The sequence below is a fragment of the Neoarius graeffei genome, chromosome 9 (genome assembly GCF_027579695.1).
Source record: "Neoarius graeffei isolate fNeoGra1 chromosome 9, fNeoGra1.pri, whole genome shotgun sequence".
Taxonomy (NCBI): domain Eukaryota; kingdom Metazoa; phylum Chordata; class Actinopteri; order Siluriformes; family Ariidae; genus Neoarius; species Neoarius graeffei.
In genome coordinates this window covers 92,289,576-92,309,126 of record NC_083577.1, presented here as the reverse complement: position 1 = coordinate 92,309,126, position 19,551 = coordinate 92,289,576, and the positions used below count along the sequence as shown (strand labels likewise).

Below are 19,551 nucleotides of genomic sequence, written 5' to 3'. Positions count from 1 at the left end.
TCACTCTCTCACACTCTTTTTCACTCTCACACACACTCTCACTATCTCTCTCACTCTCTCACACACTCTCACTCTCACACACTCTCTCTCACACACACTCTCACTCTCACACTCTCACTCTCACACTCTCTCTCACACTCTCTCTCACTCTTTTTCACTCTCACACACACTCTCACTCTCACACTCTCTCTCTCACATAGTCTCTCTCCCTCTCTCACACTCTCCCTCTCTCACACTCTCTCACACTCTCTCTCTCTCTCACACTCTCACTCTCTCACACACTCTCTCTCACTCTCATTCTCTCACACACTCTCACTCTCTCACACTCTCTCACACTCTCTCACACACTCTCTCTCTCACACACACTCTCACTCTCACACACACTCTCTCTCATTCTCTCACACACTGTCTCTCTCACACACACTCTCACTCTCTCACACACTCTCTCATACACTCTCACTCTCACATGCTCTCTCTCACTCACTCTCACACTCTCTCACACTCTCACTCACTCTCACACTCTCTCACACACTCTCACTCTCTCTCTCACACACTCTCACACTCACTCTCTCTCACACTCTCACTCACTCTCTCTCACTCTCACACACACTCTCACTCTCTCTCACACACTCTCACTCTCACACTCTCTCTCTCTCACACTCTCTCACACACACGCTGTCTCACACGCTCTCTCTCACACTCTCAAACTCTCTCTCTCTCACACTCTCACTCTCTCACACTGTCTCTCTCACTCTCTCACACACTGTCTCTCTCACACACTCTCTTTCTCACACACTCTCTCTCTCACACACGCTCTCACACTCTCTCACACTCACTCTCAAACTCTCTCTCTCACACACTCTCACTCTCTCTCTCACACACTCTCACTCTCTCTCTCACACTCTCACACACACTCTCTCACACACACTCACACTCTCTCTCTCACATACACTCTCACTCTCACACTCTCTCTCTCACACTCTCACTCACTCTCACGCTCTCTCACATACACTCTCACTCTCTCTCACACTCTCTCACGCTCTCTCACTCTCACACTCTCTCACGCTCTCTCACATACACTCTCACTCTCACACTCTCTCACACACACACTCTCTCGCACACTCACTCTCTCTCATACACGCTCTCGCTCTTTCTCTCACACTCTCTCACACACACACACACACACACACACACACACACACACACACACACACTAGATAGATAGATAGATAGATAGATAGATAGATAGATAGATAGATAGATAGATAGATAGATAGATAGATATTTTTTTTCCCCCTGGAGTAGTTTGCAGCCTGTTTTGTTTTGATTGTTTTTGTTCATCGTTGAATATTTCAGGATTCCGTGTTGTATGATCATTCGGGCAGCAGCATGCTCTGGGATTACGTCACGTACTCTCACCGGGTATCGGATGTTGGAACTAGAGGCTGGGGTTCGGTTCTGACGGAATGGGAGTCAATTTCATTATTGGTCACATGACTGAGATGTGACACATGATAACAATCGTCCAGTGTTTCTTTATAATGTGAATGAGGTGTGTTCTGAACACATGGGAATGGGATCGGAGTGGGGGAGGAGAGAGTCGATCCTCCGGGATGGGGACGGGTCAGGAGTGTAAACCCACTCGTGTGTCACCCTGTAGTTGGTACTGGAGTGATTTTCATGAGTGTTTTTTATATTTATTACAAGAGTTCGGGATGAGTATCAGGATCCCTGAATCCCACCCACCTGAATATCCCTCTTCATTTCCCACCTGTTTTCAGAAAACCACATGTAGCGTTGCTCAAACATTTTCACTGCACTTTCCTTTTCATTATTATTTTCTTTTTCATTCCTCTTTCATGAATTCAACATTTTTCTCTCTTTTTTTTTTTTCCTCTCGTGTTCTAACCCGGTACGCCACCTTCACGTTTAATTACTGGATTACAGAACACATGCTTTACAAGTTAGTTTACCAATCAATCATTTTAAATATTTATTTCAGTAACTCCTTTACTGAGCCGATTGAGGCTGTGCTTTTGCTGGTGATGGTTTTGGTTAAACTGATGGCTATCGACGTCCCTGAGCTGTTAACAACATTAGATTAGATTAGATTAGATTAGATTAGATTAGATTAGATTAGATTAGATTAGATTAGATTAGATTAGATTAGATTAGATTAGATTAGGGGTGGGGCAATATGGCAAAAAAAAGAAAATAAATCATACCACAGTATAAGTAACAAAAAACTGTTGGATACTTTATTTATCTTCCACAACAGTATATTAAAAACTGATATTTATATTTATTACACATACTTTTAATATTTGCAATATTTAAAACCAAAAAGTCAAACTAATTTAACTTTGTACTCTAATCAGCTAAGTCAGGGTGTAATTATTTGAAAATGTTTTTTTTAAATGTAATAATAATTGAAAAACACATTCATGATATCTTTGAAAAGAGTATCATGACACAGTATATCATGATATTGATATTAAATCCTCGTATCGCCCGGCCCTAACATGAAAAAAGAATATTACAACATAAAGCAGTGTTTCTGCTCATCTACATCTGCAGTAAAAGATCAAATCTGTATCTCATTGTTTCAGCTGAACTTCACCTTTAATCACTTGGAGAACGGCGGTGTATGTGAGATAAATAAATTAATACATTAAAAATTTTAAATCTGTTTAGTCAGTCTGCTGTGTGAATCAAACATCACACATCCGGGAGCTCAGTTCCCTCAGGGTCCTGTTTCAGGAATTCGCCATGTGCTCCAGATCAACATTCCTGTTTCTGGAACGTTCCACGTGGCTCACTGTTTACGATCAGTGACGCGTGTGGATTAATTAATTAATTATTAGTCCCGGCTGAACACACGCCTGCTTTCAGGTTTAATCAGGAGGAAAGTGTTGACCTTTTTAATAGTGTGTGTGATAGATAGATAGAGAGATAGAGAGATAGATAAAAATACACAATGTATATACACAACTCAGCAACCTAAATAAGTTGACTACAGTTTATTAGCTAAATGTGAGCGGATAAATATTCAGAATACAATTTTTTTTTAATTTATTTAACTCATTTTACAGAATAAATATGCTTGATTGTGTTTGTGTGTGTCAGAGAGAGAGAGAGAGAGACAGAATGTGATCAGGAAGAAAATTCTGGAAGTTATTTAGGCATCTTACTGTTTTCGATGTATTTTGTGCTGTATTACAATAGAGCATCCCGTTTGTGACACCAAGTGTGTGTGTGTTACAGGTTCAGATGGAGCGTCTGTTGGCGAAGCAGATGGAGATTTTGCATGATGCAGCGGCGCAGGACAGACTGCAGGCTCTGGAGTGGCGCGTGCCTCCAGGAGCCATCAAACACCACCCCGACTCACACAATGCTAATGCTAATGCTAATGGGGTGCAGAGCAGTGCCGAAAAACACGTCGAGCAGCACGGTCAGTCCCACACACACACACACACCTCTTCTTCATCTTGTTATTCAATTTTCATACAAATGTCAGATCTTACTTGTTGTTGTTGTTTCCATTTTCTTCTGGATGGTTCTCAAGTGGGTGGAGCTAGCCAGCTGTCACTTTTTTGCTGTTACCTCAAAACCTGAAAATGCATCTCGCCAGCGCTGTTATATACAGTACAATATTGATCTTGTACTGTATGTGTGGTCGTGGTGGTTAGTTTGAGTGCGAATCGCACCTTGACTTCTGTTTGACTGTGATACGACGCTATGCTAATCAGCAGCGATGGTCACTGATCTGACTGTTTTTGATGAACGTTGAGAACCAGCTTGCGTGTGTGAATCCTTTTGCATAGTGGATTTTTGCAGATTTTATACACTTACTCCACTCCATTTCCTTCTTTCCCTCCATTACGTTCTGCAGCATTTCAACTGAAAGAAGAAGAAAACAAACCTGATTGGCTGAAATGTCTCAATACAGCCAGGACACCTTTTCATTGGCTGAGAAAGCGAGCTGTCTGTTTACTGCGGCATCCAGTCACACACATTCCTGCTCACATAAACACACCGCTATCGATAAATACAGAGATGAAGCTCTTTACTTCTGACAGTCCCTCTTCTTTCTCAAATGCATCCTGCAGCTGGTTTTCACCATTTCATCTTCTAGATAAATTTATTTCCTTATATTTTGCGAATACTTAACTCTGAACATATTTTTAGAGCTTTGTTTGCATAGCCTACTTGAATAAGAAGCAAATTTATTTGAAATTTCATGATTCATTCCTGCCCTGTGTTGTAGACAGACGTGCCACGCCCTTCATGCAGGGAGGTGCTGGTTAAGGGAGTGAAGATGTTCTCACACACACACACACACACACACACACACACAGGAGACACGTACCGTCTTGTTTTGGTCTCCAGACAGTCAGAGAGGTCTCTAGAAACTGATCAACAGATTAATACTTCTCATCTCATCTCATCTCATCTCATTATCTGTAGCCGCTTTATCCTGCTCTACAGGGTCGCAGGCGAGCTGGATCCTATCCCAGCTGACTACGGGCGAAAGGCGGGGTTCACCCTGGACAAGTCGCCAGGTCATCACAGGGCTGACACATAGACACAGACAACCATTCACACTCACATTCACACCTACGCTCAATTTAGAGTCACCAGTTAACCTAACCTGCATGTCTTTGGACTGTGGGGGAAACCGGAGCACCCGGAGGAAACCCACGCGGACACGGGGAGAACATGCAAACTCCACACAGAAAGGCCCTCGCCGGCCACGGGGCTCGAACCCGGACCTTCTTGCTGTGAGGCGACAGCACTAACCACTACACCACCGTGCCACCCAGATTAATACTTGTATAACTAAAATAACTCAGTACTTTTACTTTTTTCTGTTCTTACTTTTTTACTCTAAAGGACAGATAACTTCCCACTTTGGCATCATGATGCATGAATCTTTCAGGCACAGCTGTCAGAAAAACACACCAGTATCGATAAACAGGTATTGATAAGTTTAGAGGCGTACGATTCTGATAGATTGGACTATTTGGAACCGGTTCTCAACTGGAACTGGTTCTTGATTCTCATCTTGACTCGTGACTCATATCGTAGTGGATCCTGACTGGTGCAGCTAGTGTTGTAGTCAAAACCATCTAAACCAAGACCAAGTCATGACCGAGACCAGAGTGTATCAGGACCAAGACTTTGAGGGGTTGAGATCAAGTCAAGACCAAGATCAAGGCAGGGCGAGACCGAGACAAGACTAGGACCAGACCAGTGGGTGTGAAGGGGTTTCAAATTTGCAATGATTCACATTATTGGTTGCATTTGAAGCAGGAATTTTTACACTGAATCACAGTAATGATGATAACAGTTAAATCAGACTGTACACAGGGAGTTTACTGAAATCCCCACAGCTGTGGTCTCGGCTGGTCTTGAAGTAAAATCCCGAGTCTTCTACGTCTGAGAAGACCGAGTAAAAATGCTGTCGATTCCGAGATGAGACCGAGACCTTTAAAAAGTGGTCTTGAGACCATTCTTGAGTTCTACAACACTATTTAAAACTAGGTACAGCAGACACCATCATCAGGAGATCACACATTCGAATCTCATCATCTGGCCAATCATGGACATCTGTGAGCTCTGATAACGTTTTCCTCCAAGTATGTTATGAAAAATATCTTCACGTGTTCGCTTTCACCCTCACAGTTGGTGGGTCATGTGATCAGGCAGAGCTGGGTGTGAATTGGCCAAGACTAAAATTAGAAAGAAAATACGCAGAAAAAATTGCAAACATTCCCCAGTTTAGGACAAAATGGCAGTGATTCATTTGGGAATCAACTCTTACTGAGTCAAACGATCTGACTCACTGAAAAGTGCAAGAATTCCCATTATTGCTCATCAGTGTAGCTTTTTTAATACAAGGAACAGAGTTTTTATTCCTCCCATATTTCCTAGAAATGAAGGAAGTGAAAGTGAGGGTCAGTGGAAAGTGCGAGCGCGTTGGAGGAACCTGTCAGGATTGATGGAACGCCCACCAGAGAGGCGATGTGTTAAGGAGCTGTTGTTGCATCGTCCTTGTTGTCGGTGGTGGTGTTGATGGTTTGGCAGCTTGCATCACCTGCACCTCACTTTTTTTGCTCTCTCTCGGTTTTTCTCTTTCATTTCTGAGAGTCTCATCTGGCAGCTGTGCGTGGAGGCGGACGGGTGGGAGTCAGGTAGAGGAGGAGGATGGTGATGATGATGATGATGATGATGTTGGGGGGGTTTGTGCTGAGGAAAAGTGAACGCGTTTGTGTTCCACTTCTAATCTCAAAGCTCACTCTCATCTGTAATTACAGCACGTAGAGCCTCAAAACATCTGAAAAACCACCGAGATTTTAAAATATTCACTGAAGCTTTTGACTTCATTCTCGTGAGATATTATTTTAAAAATCATACTCGAGACAGATTTATTCCGGCTTTTGTTGACTGTATCAGGTTTTGTGTGTGTCAGGAGTGCACTTACACTTTATTAGTATTTGTTGCTGTAGAATTTTAATGGTTTGAGCTTGAATGAAACTCTTGTAGCCTTCCACAAGCTTCTCATGATACTTTGCTGGAATTTTCTCTCATTCCTCCTGAGAGAACTGGTTTGAGGGTCACACTTTTCCAGTTCAGTCTACTAAAGTTCTATGATCTTCAGCTCCGGACTTTGTGCTCCAGTGCTTTCACTTTGTTGTCTTTCAGCCATTTTATTAGATCTTTGGGGGCTTGTTTAGGATCAGTGTCTTGCTGAAGATCCAGCTGTGACCATGTTTTAACTTTCTGTCTGATGTCTTCAGGTGTTGCTTCAGTATTTTGAGATAATCCTTCTTCCTCATGATGTCATCTATCCTCACTGGCCACTTTATTAGGAACACCCCTACATCCCCCTGCTGTTCTCTGCAGTTCTGTAATCAGCCGATCCCTCGACAGCAGCACGATGCATCAAATCCCACAGATACAAATCAGGAGCTTCAGTTAATGTTCACAATGTTCAAACATCAGAACGGGAAACATTGTGATCTGACAGTGTGACTTTCTCTCACTGTGGTCTGGGTGTTGGTTTGATCCAGATGGACTGGTTTGAGTATTTCAGAAGCTGCTGATCTCCTGGGGTTTTCACACACAACAGTCTCTAGAGTTTACACAGAATGGTGCGGAAAACAAAAAACACTGAGTGAGTGAGCGACAGTTCTGTGGGTGGAAACAAACGCCTTGTTGATAAGAGAGGGTCAGAGGGAAATGGACAGGTTGGGTCGAGCTTTTTTGCCAGGAAGGATATAGTAACTCATATAATCACTCTTTACAACCGTGGTGAGCAGAAAAGCATCTCAGCATGCAACAGCAGAACAGAAGAACACACTGGGTTCCACTCCTGCAGCCAAGAACAGGGATCTTAGAACCAACAACACATTCCTATTAAAGTGGCCGGGGAGTGTATTTCCTGAAGTGCACCATTTACTTTTCCAACAAAACACCACCACAGCACATGATGCTGCCACACCCGTGTTTCACAGTTGGAATTAAAAGCCTCATCCTTGTCCCTGCATGCACAGTGCAGATCATTATAGCAAAACAGTTCAGTTTTTGTTTCGTCTGACCAGAGAACACTCCTCCAGACGGCTGCAAACTTCAGTCGGGCTTTTTTGGAGTAGCAGCTTCTTTCTTTCTTTCTCAACAGTTTTTCAGACCGTGGTGATGTAGGACTCGCTTTGGTACCTGATGCCTCAAGCTTTGTTCATCCCTGATAGACTGTGTTTCTTTCCTGAATGATGCAGTGTCTGTGTGGTTGAAGGATTTTATATTTGCATACAGTTCTTTGTCCTGATGCTTCTCGTACCTTCACTTGTTTGGATCTTCTCCTAAAGAGAAACTGGACTTGTACTGGTCCACAGGTTTTGGGACTGAGGTCTTGACTGAGTTTCTTGGACTTTCCCATGAAACCAAGGCAAAAGGCACTGACTCTAAAGGCAGGCCCTGTAACACAGCCGCAGGTGCACACCCAATTAACTCCTCATCCTGACCCTTGGCCAATCAGAAGCTTCTAATAGTCATTAAGTCAATTTCTGGAATCTTCCAAACTGTTTAAAGAGACAGTTTAGTTTGTGTGTGTAATCTTTTAATCCACTGGAATTCTGATGTGAATTAAAGCTGAAATAAATCTGTCTCTGATCGAGTGATTTAAAATGACCTCTGATATGAGTAAAATCGACGCTGTAACTGACTCACTAAAAGAAGCGTACAGTAACGTGATGTGTGGAGCTGTGAAACCCTGAGGCTGAATAGACATCTGTTATGTTGCTGTGTGAAAACTTTTGGCCTCACGTGTATCCACAACTTTCCTGAACTCTGACCTTTCCCATGACTGACACTGCAAAAAATTGAAAACTGAATTTGAGGAGAAAATGACTTAATACCAGTGAACTGATCTTGCTGCATGGACAGATATTTTTACTTGATAAGACATCTTAGAATAAGTTGGTTGCAATCTAGAACTAAGTTTAATAAGCTCAGAATTGGTGTTTTGTATTCTTCTAAGAGGAAATGTTAGATCGTTTCAACTATATTCAAGATATTTTCACTTGCTAAGATATCATTTTTTGCAGTGTACAGCTGTGTCATAGCGGAAGCAGGGATCTTTCTTCCGCTCCACTGTGGTGATGTTTGTAGCTAATGCTAACTGCTATGTAGGTTGGCTAAAAGATGGTTACACAGGTCTGATTTTCTGACGTGCTCTGAGGATAATATGATCAAAGTGCCCCATCCGTCTCCCCTCACAGAACGGATAGACGACATGAAGTTGTGGCCCGACATCAGCTATGTTGACATCCATCCATCCATCCATCCATCCATTATCCGTAGCCGCTTTATCCTGTTCTACAGGGTCGCAGGCGAGCTGGATCCTATCCCAGCTGACTACGGGCGAAAGGCGGGGTTCACCCTGGACAAGTCGCCAGGTCATCACAGGGCTGACACATAGACACAGACAACCATTCACACTCACATTCACACCTACGCTCAATTTAGAGTCACCAGTTAACCTAACCTGCATGTCTTTGGACTGTGGGGGAAACCGGAGCACCCGGAGGAAACCCACGCGGACACGGGGAGAACATGCAAACTCCACACAGAAAGGCCCTCGCCGGCCACGGGGCTCGAACCCAGACCTTCTTGCTGTGAGGCGACAGCGCTAACCACTACACCACCGTGTCGCCTGTATGTTGACATTGTCACTTATTTTATTCTTAGTGAGGGCGCTGATGGCGATGAGCTGAGGAACTACAAAAGCATGGAGGCGTACAGTTATCTGCACAGTAATAACATTGGCAAAGTTATGTGTAAAAGAGAGCGAGAGCGAGTTTGTTTGTTTAAAGGCTGAGGTTGAGCCGAGCCAGAGCGAAAAAAGGGAATAAATCCTGCAGTCATGCAGCAGCTCTCATCTGGAAGGTCGGCTCTGTCAGAGTAGAGCGAGTGGATTATTGGATTGGTTTAATAATAATGGAGTGTTTATATATTGTAAGTCGCTTTGGACAAAAGCATCTGCTGAATACCATACAGGCTCAATGTGCATCTGTCTCGGCTCAAGAAGCAAAAGCTAGGAGAGAAGCACAGGCTCACCGTTTTAATGCAGATACTGTCAAACTTTGGAAACAATAAACAAACCGTACTTGAATAATTCCTTGTCGATGTATTTGTTGAAGCTTCTTCAACTCCTTAACTCCCCGATCGCTCCAGATACTGGATGGTATTTGTAGGTTATTTGTTTGACACTCGTGCTTCAGCACTGTTCGCTCTCGGACTCTCTCGGCTAAAGGCACTTATTGTTAGTCGCTTTGAATAAAAATATCAGCTAAATGACTGCGATGTAGTGTAATGTTGAATAATGTACAATATCTAACAACAGTGACACAGAATTAAAGTTGATCCAGGTCCTAAATGCAGCGGTTACTGAATGACAGGAATCACAGTGTATGGTGCTGGACAACACGCCCTGCCAGTCCGTTTATGCTCACAACAGATTCCATTCATAAAATCTTTAAGCTTTCGTGTGTTGTTTGTGCACCTGATGACGGCACACGCCGAACCAGAAAAAGACATAATTTAAAAAGACGTTATCCTCTGACTAAAACATGGTTGTCATAGCTAGCTCCGCTCGGCTACATTCGGCTCCCTCAGCCTCAGCTGCTTGGATAAACCGGAAACCAAAGACCAGCATCAGGGAGAGGCGGGTGTCACGGCAACCCCACAGTCTCTCACAGGAAAGCCATGGATATACAGTAATGCATGTTCCAAATATTAACATGAACAATTTTTTATGAAGTAGCCTGCGCTACGGAATACGCTGTTTGGCTTCAGTGTGTGTAAAGATGTGTGTGTTTGTGGTCAGTGTTAGTGTTTGTGTTCGTGTGTGTGTGTGATCTTCATGATGGTTGTTAAAGGAGTTTCCTGCTGTGAACAGACAGCTTCTCCAACCCATTCCACCGAATCTCTCCTTCATCACCGCCCCCTGCCTCCTCATATCCCAGCATGCACTGTGAGTGGGCGTGTGAGATGTGCAGAGAGCGGAGAGAGAGAGAGAGAGAGAGAGAGGAAGTGAGAGATAAGGGAGAGGAATGGAAAGGGTGGGGTGAGAAGGAGAAAGCAACACACACTCACACTCACTCTTGTACTTGTGTCATTGTGGGGACTCTCACTGATATAATACATTCCTGAGCCCCTTACCTGAACCTTAACCATCACCATCCTTACTCAAACCCCACCCCTTACTCAAACCCCACCCCTTACCCTAACCTTAACCTAAACCTCATTCTAACCTGAACCCTAGAACTGACTCTTAAACCTCAAACAGCCCCAGAAGAAGTGAGGACCAAACAAAATGTCCTCATTTCCCACAAATGTCCAAAACCTGTTGGTAAAAAATAAATAACATCTTCTAATCCTCAATATGTAGCAAGTACGAGTACGTATACACACACACACACACGCACCTCGGGGCAATTTAGAAAATACAGTCCACCTACTGGTGTGTTGATGGACAGTGGGGGGAAACCGGAGAACCCAGAAGCTACCTCCTTTTAAGTATTTTAAATCCATTCTATAAACATTCTGTAAAAGAAGTGTGGCCTCTTTTACTGCTGAAGATTTCTTGGTTCTACATGGAACCCTTTGCTTTAGGGTTCAGCATAGACCCTTTAAGAGTTCCCCTCCCCCAAATGGACAAACCAAAGATGTTTCCGTGTGCTCGAGGATTCAAAAACAGATCTAGAATTGATCATGTTTCAATTTCATTTCCGTTTCCAGCATTTAGCAGAAGCTCTAACCCAGAGCTCCTCGTCAGAAACATCCATGCACGTGCACTTTTACACTACTGTAAAGAAAAAAGTAGCATGAATGTGACCGTAAAAGATAATTAAATAAAAATTCTGAATACAGAAATATAATCTGTTAAAATGTGTGACTCGGGACAGGTGTGATATCAGCAGCTGTAAAATCAGAATACACAGAGATGGGGAAAGGTGTGTTTTCAGAAATGTATTCATGATTAAACCGTGAGTTATTGTTTCATGATATTTCATGACAGTTCTCAGGAACACTCGCACGCCACCGACTCGAATCCACTAGGATGTTTTTGTAAATGCTTTAATATCGAGCTTTTATGCAGCTCTTAATGGTGTAACGTCTGCCTCATATCAGCTCTAAACACACACCTGGACTTCTCATACCTGCTGTGTGTGAGAGAGATCAGCAGCTCACGTCTTTCATGTTTGATGGATTTTGCCATTGCAATCGTCATCATCATTGTTGATGTTGTTGTTGTTGCTAGGTGGATGTTGTTGTGTTCATAGTGATGCAGTTCAGGGTGGGGAGTGTGTAACATCACATTTATAATGGTGTTTGTGTGGGTGTGTGTGTGTGTGGGGGGGGGGTGTAGGTGAGAAGCCACTGAATCTACGAGTGACAGGACAAAGAGGCGGAGCTTCCGACGGAGACACACCTCTTGGAAAACAGCTGGCCAGTGAGCTGAAGCGACATCACCAGGCCAGCGTGGAAAGCAAGGCAGCAGCCACCACAGGTGTGTGTGTGTGTGTGTGTGTGTGTGTGTGTGTGTGGAGAAACTAAAACACATACAAGTGCAGTCTTAAATGTTAGGGAAAAAAATTCTGTAGTGTATTTAACATCTTAAAAGTTCCGAATGATAAAAAAAACTAACACAAGTTTAATACTATGTGGGTGTGGCTTAATATTATAATAAGCTTGTTTGAGTGACAGCCATCTGTCTATGGTGCCACCTTCCTGTCACTCCAGGAACTACTCCATTATAGAGTTATTCAGTAACTGAGACAGATTAGCGCTCTGTCAGTAGTTTAGCTTTCAGGGACTGACGGTCTCTTTCGAGGTTCGCGTGTGTTCATTACTTTACCCTCGTTAGCTCAGACACATTCACTCAGGACTCAGCTTTCCCTCACTCATTACACTTCTCTTGCTACATTAGCTTTGCCTAGCTAGTTTAATCAAAGCCAGTAAGCTTTCGCTCATTGGATTAGCTTTCACTTGCTAGGACATTTTCCCTCACTGACTATAGTTCTCTTGCGAGCTTAGCTTAGATAATTTAGTCAAAGATGGTAAGCTTTCACTTAATACTTATCTTTCACTCACTAGATTAGCATTCACTCAGGAGATTAGCATTCATTCACTAAATTAGCATTCATTTACTAGATTAGCATTCACTCACTAGATTAGCATTCGCTCACTAGATTAGCATTCGCTCACTAGATTAGCATTCACCTGCTGGATTAGCATTCACCCGCTGGATTAGCATTCACTCACTTAGATTAGCATTCACTCATTGGATTAGCATTCACTCATTGGATTAGCATTCACTCACTTAGATTAGCATTCACTCACTTAGATTAGCATTCACTCACTTGGATTAGCATTCACTCATTGGATTAGCATTCACTCATTGGATTAGCATTCACTCAATTAGATTAGCATTCACTCATTGGATTAGCATTCACTCACTTGGATTAGCATTCACTCACTTGGATTAGCATTCACTCACTTGGATTAGCATTCACTCATTGGATTAGCATTCACTCATTGGATTAGCATTCGCTCATTGGATTAGCATTCGCTCATTGGATTAGCATTCACTCACTGGATTAGCATTCACTCACTTAGATTAGCATTTACTCATTGGATTAGCATTCACTCACTTAGATTAGCATTCACTCATTGGATTAGCATTCACTCATTGGATTAGCATTCACTCACTTAGATTAGCATTCACTCACTTAGATTAGCATTCATTGCTAGTTAGCATGTTCTTCCTCAGTTAGCGTCTGTGCACTGCTTTCGCGTCCTCTCTCTGTTTTACAGTACAGTTATTATTACGCTTGTTGTTTGCGTTTTCTCTTTAATTTCTCTGTGATCTTTTATCAGAACGTTTTCTCTTCGTCCAGTCAGTGGGCGGAGCTTCACCTGAGTTTAGTATTTGCTTTAATTCACACTCTGACTCAACACTCCGGGGTTTTACTCCTCTGAGAGGATTTTGGGATCTTTCACTGATCTCACACACACACACACACACACACTCTCTCACACACACACACACTCTCACACACACACACGCAGTGATGTTTACTGAACCCTGCTTGGGTTTTTTACAGAGAACGGCAGTGGAGGCGAGGCGAGTCCCTGCGCTCTCAACCTCTCCGAGAAGAAGACCATCAAATGTGAACCTGAGGACTCCAGATAGCAGGCCACGCCCTCCCGTCCTGTTTTTACTTGTTTTATTTTGACTCCATGATGAACTGTCGTCCGTCCGTGAATACTAAAGGAGCACAACTACAGTAGAGCCTTAATAACCAACGCTGCCTCAGATTTCATTCACTTCTCAGTTTCAGTTTTTATTTTTTGGCCAAAGCACCTAGAGCCCTTATTTCCTTCCCTGAATAGATTAGTAGAAGTTTGTGTTGTCACTGACTGTACACGCAAAAACCCCGCCTCCTCCCTCTCTCTCTCTCTCTCTCTCTCTCTCTCGGTGTGGACCGTACCGTCCGCTGGTTGTACATACATTTGTTGATATGTGGAAAATGTTTAAGATGTTATTTAAATATAGTTTGTGTCGTGTGTGTGTGTGTGTGTGTGTGTGTGTGTGTGTGTGTGTGTGTGTGTGTGTGAATGCATGTCGTTTTACAAGCTGACGGTTCCAGACATCAAAGAGAAGCACAAACATCATTTGTTTACGGCTGGTATAAAAGAGGAGCGTGTTGACTCTCAGGTAGAGGCGCGTATCGAGCTCGCTGTTAGATATGAAGATCATGAGATGAAGAAAAACCACATTAATGAACCAAATGTTCACACGCACGAGGTTATAGGCTCACTTGTGGGTGTGGCCTGCCCGATGTTCTGATGAGAAACAGGAGTAGCTACCTGTAGCTTTGTAAGGCTAACGACTTAAACATAGATTAATCTGTGTATGATACGAATTAGTGTGAAAACGAAAAACATTATTCTTGGCTTCATGCTAATTAACTGTGCTCATGTTTTCCTTGTATATGACAGGAAGTAGGGTGATGCATTATGCCTTTCTGTCACATCAAAAACGTACCTGGTTTGCGTATGTGTGGCTCCGTGTCACATACGAATATAGAAAACAAACGATCGCCTGTTACTGTCCCTCACTTGATTAGCATTCATTTGCTGATTAACTGCTAATTACATGTCAAGATAAATGAGTTTATTGAGACCGAGTCAGGATCGAGTAAAATCCGTTTCAAGACCAAACCGTTCACTAGTTTATCTTCGGTCATGTACTGGACCTGTGGTGTTCTAAAAGACTGAATTACTTTGTGTACACAAAAAGAAAAGATTTTAATAAACTCTCGTTCGGGACCAAGACCATTTACAGCCAGATCAGTTTCCAAATCTGAGACAAAACCAAGTCCATTCAGAAAACGTCTCAAGATCAGACTCAAATCCGACAGCCTTTATTATCACTATCTCAGCTCTCTCGTGAGGTTTTCACTATCTCCGCTGTCTCATGAGGTTTTCACTATCTCAGCTCTCTCGTGAGGTTTTCACTATCTCCGCTGTCTCGTGAGGTTTTCACTATCTCAGCTCTCTCGTGAGGTTTTCACTATCTCCGCTCCCTCGTGAGGTTTTCACTATCTCCGCTCTCTCGTGAGGTTTTCACTATCTCAGCTCTCTCGTGAGGTTTTCACTATCTCAGCTCTCTCGTGAGGTTTTCACTATCTCCGCTCTCTCGTGAGGTTTTCACTATCTCCGCTCTCTCGTGAGGTTTTCACTATCTCCGCTCTCTCGTGAGGTTTTCACTATCTCCGCTCTCTCGTGAGGTTTTCACTATCTCCGCTCTCTCGTGAGGTTTTCACTATCTCCGCTCTCTCGTGAGGTTTTCACTATCTCCGCTCTCTCGTGAGGTTTTCACCATCTCCGCTCTCTCGTGAGGTTTTCACTATCTCCGCTCTCTCGTGAGGTTTTCACCATCTCAGCTCTCTCGTGAGGTTTTCACCATCTCCGCTCTCTCGTGAGGTTTTCACCATCTCCGCTCTCTCGTGAGGTTTTCACTATCTCAGCTCTCTCGTGAGGTTTTCACCATCTCAGCTCTCTCGTGAGGTTTTCACCATCTCAGCTCTCTCGTGAGGTTTTCACCATCTCCGCTCTCTCGTGAGGTTTTCACCATCTCCGCTCTCTCGTGAGGTTTTCACTATCTCCGCTCTCTCGTGAGGTTTTCACTATCTCCGCTCTCTCGTGAGGTTTTCATTATCTCCGCTCTCTCGTGAGGTTTTCACTATCTCAGCTCTCTCGTGAGGTTAAATTACGATTGCTCCGAGGAATTGTTTGGATTCATTTCATGTCATTATTCCTAGTTTCTATAGAAAAACAAACAATCGCCTGTCACTTCATCGCTTGCGAGTGTGGACGCAGGAGGCCACGTTTACACCATCACAGTCAGTGTAAAGGTCGTATCTCACTCAGGGCGGAGTAAAGATCAGTTCATTCATATTGTGGGAAATGGAACCAAAATCAGTCTGGAACAAATCATAACATTAATAATAACATTAATAATAACACACATGAGAACAGGAGGTAAGAAATCCCAGTGTCTGTCTCTCTCTCTCTCAAACACACACACACACACACAGACACACACACACACACTTGATTGCAGGTGGTGAAATAGACCTGCAGCTTGTTCAGTGTTTAACACGTTCTAAAGCCTGAGAGCTGAAAAGGTGAAGAGTCGAATGGATTCAGCAGTGAACATTTGTGTGTGTGTGTGTGTGTGTGTGTGTGTGTGTGTGTGTGTGTGATCTCGTGTAAAGCGTAAAATACCAAGTGTGTAGTAAATAGTAGAGCAATACTGACTAGCTGTTGTTAATAAAACAAGGTGTGTGTGTGTGTGTGTGTGTTTACTGTACAGTGTGTGGTGTAATAGTGTTAGAGATAGTCTTAGATTCAGCTGGTGTTCTAATGTAACTGATCTGCACTAGTGTTGGACTTTAAAATGCATTTTTTTATACAACTTTCATCTTTTCCACCATTTTTTTCCGTCCCATCCTTTCCAGCTCGTGCTGTACGTTTCCCACAAACGATCAGGTTTCCCACAGTCGCGTGTGTGTGTGTGTGTGTGTGTGTTTAATGAATACCTCTGTGAGAATAACCGACTGATCCTCATGTCCAGCTGTTTTTTTAAAGCTCAGAGTGAAAAGGTGATCTGTACTCTTTATTTTTATATGATTATGCAAAATTTTCTTCATTTAAGTGCCATTTTAAAATCTTTGTTTGTGTTTATTTAGTACGTGGCTCAGAGAATATAGGGATGGTTGAGTGCAAAGTTTGTGCACCCTCGTGTGTTGGGTTTCACACAACTTTTCTTAAAAAAAAAAAAGCAAAATGATATCCAGTCAAATTTGTAATTATATATGAATATATAAAAAAATCTGGAATATATGAGAGATGTAAATGTTTTTCGAATTCAAATTGGCTTTCTGTAGATCAGAATAAAGATAAAATCATAATGAGAGAGAGAGTTCAGTGCAATTCTCGCTCCATCATTGAATCTGTGGCCTTTGTGGTGTTTTTAGGAAACTCCGCTCAGATTTGACATTTAATTGCTAATTTTCTGTTTTTTGTTCGTTCTGCACTCTGGGGAAAAAAAAGTCCTGAATTGTCCCGTTCCTCGTTCTTTGCCGTCGGACCCTCAGTCATACACCACTGTCACAAATTATATCAAAGTTATGCATCTTAAATCTTGTTTTAAAGGTGCATTAAATCCATGTAAAGAAATAGGTACAAAAGATAAAGGGTACCTGCACAAAAACAACAATGAAAGGTTCTGGTTGGTACAGTTTCTTCCCCCAGATCCAAATCAAATCTTGGATCAAAGTGAAAAATTGCATCATCTTTTAAATAAAAAAAATACTACAGCATGTAAAAACAAAACAATTGAGGAGAAAAAATGACCGGCAACAAGTTGGTGCACTTTTTATATACTTTACCAGGGTTCCTTTATTAAAAAGTTTTCTAACAATATTTAAACAGTTTCTGCACTGAAAAACCATGAGGGGCACAAACTTTTGCACTCAAGCCTAATTCAGTCATTTTGAATGATGGCGATCAGGGGTGTCAAATACAACCTGAAATGACGGCTTGAATCACCAAAGGATCCTCGAACAAGTTTAAAAGCTAAATTAAAATCGCAATTCGGTCGAGAAGGAAGGAGCTCTGTTCCTCCACTAGGGGGCAAAAGAGAGCAAAAAATAAACTACTGACAAAATGTGCTAATGATACATCGTTTATGATTAGCAAGCTAATAACATGTTGATGCTGTAACCATCCATCATGGTTCCAGTACGATACGGGATTTAACGATACCTCTGTAGCTGCTACGATACGATCACCGCCAATCGATGTGTGAAACCTGTCGTACTGTTAATTAATCACGAATGACGACACAGAGAATGAAGGAAAATTTTAAAAGCATCAGAGTCACCAAGGAATCGATTCATTTCAATTTGATCCACTGCTAGTGAACAAAATAGCTAATGGGGGCAAATACTTATGCAACCACAGCTTTAGTCCCAGATGTCATGTGTAACACGAATGGGGGGTAAATACTTATGCAGCTATTGTGATGTTCAGAGCGTACAGTCAGTAGGGATGAGTACCGATGTTGATTACGTGTTCTCAGTTCCTAAGTATGTGTTTATTTCGACGCCCCTGATCTGGACCTGAGTACCGTTTGTGTATTTCTCTGTTTGTAATCTCACTGCGGTGGCTTACACTCATTTTGCCTTAGTTTTTAACACAAGGATCGAGGTAATGGTAGTGTATAAACAAACAAACAGGGTGCTGAATGGTACCATGTGTTGTAAATGGGGGTGGTACCGTTAGTACTCATCTTTCTCATGGATCTGTGTGAAGTGTACCTACTGTGGATCTAAAGCTAATTAAAGGCATGTGGTTTTTAAATGTGCACTGCATCACATGACCTACAAAAGGTGTACGCTTAAAGGTACCATCACCTCGACATGGAATGGTACAGTTAGTACCCTTTTTCTTTCTGAGAGAGCAGGTCTGATCCAGGATCAGTGAATATTTTAATTTTTTTTACACTTGCATTCGGGCCCAGCGTTGAAACTTTACTTAGCTGAGCCTGGTAGCTTCTCACTTTCATTCATGTGTGTGTGTGTGTGTGTGTGTGTGATGTTTTTCCCCTCTGATGCATGGAAAGTGATCAGCATGGAGATTGTATGTGTGTATATTCAGATTGTGAGATTTCTTAGAGACATTACCATGGTTTGATGAAAATGGAAAAAAAAAGAAAAGAAAAAAGACATGCGCGCACACACACACACACACACACACACACACACACACGTTTTGATCTGATTAGTTTATCAGTACCGCTGATACACATGCAGCTAAACCGTTACCTATAGATCAGAACATATCTAAACTCCTACTGTTGTCCCCCTTTCTGCTTTCCGTCCTTTAGAGACAGTGATCTGTCGTCTCTGCTCGTGCTTCGTAGAATAGAAAAGGGAAAAAAGTGTGCGTTCAGGACTGTGGGATGAAACATTTTGTGTGTTTAAAGAAAAAAAACCCAGTAGAGGCTTTGTTCTCGTTGTTGTTGTCACTGAGTTCATGATTCATGGTTAGGATATGCAGTAGTCATGCACCTCTTGTTTTGTAAACACTAATATATTTAATTTGTTATACAGCACATGAACATTAAACTCTATTTTTTGAGATCTGACTCTTGTGCTTCTGCTTTCTTCACCTGAAACAAATTCAGTTCGAGGACCTAACATAGTGAATCTCACTGAGTATTTCGTTACAGAGGCACCTGTCGGGGGCGGGGTTTATTCAGCAGCAGGAAAGAGAACAGCCAGTTCCTGAAGTTGAGGTGAATAATGGGCGAGTGTAAGGATCTGAGTGACTGATAAATAGTGATGGTGAGATGACGGGGTCTGAACATTTCCAACACGGCCCATCCTGTGGGCTGTTCCCGGTGTGCAGTGG

The 19,551-nt window shown here is 42.5% G+C and overlaps 1 protein-coding gene across 2 annotated transcripts in view; it reads left to right on the top strand.

The window, feature by feature from the left end:
* Nucleotides 1–19,280, top strand: part of nab1b (NGFI-A binding protein 1b (EGR1 binding protein 1)) — a 61,925-nt gene extending 42,645 nt beyond the window's left edge. For both annotated transcript variants that reach the window (XM_060930469.1, XM_060930468.1), the window contains exons 6-8: nucleotides 3,265–3,451; nucleotides 11,933–12,073; nucleotides 13,671–19,280. In XM_060930469.1, the coding sequence (XP_060786452.1) occupies nucleotides 3,265–3,451; nucleotides 11,933–12,073; nucleotides 13,671–13,759 (417 nt within the window). In that variant the 3' untranslated portion in view covers nucleotides 13,760–19,280. The remainder of the gene's footprint in view (nucleotides 1–3,264; nucleotides 3,452–11,932; nucleotides 12,074–13,670) is intronic.
* Nucleotides 19,281–19,551: the final 271 nt, after the last annotated feature.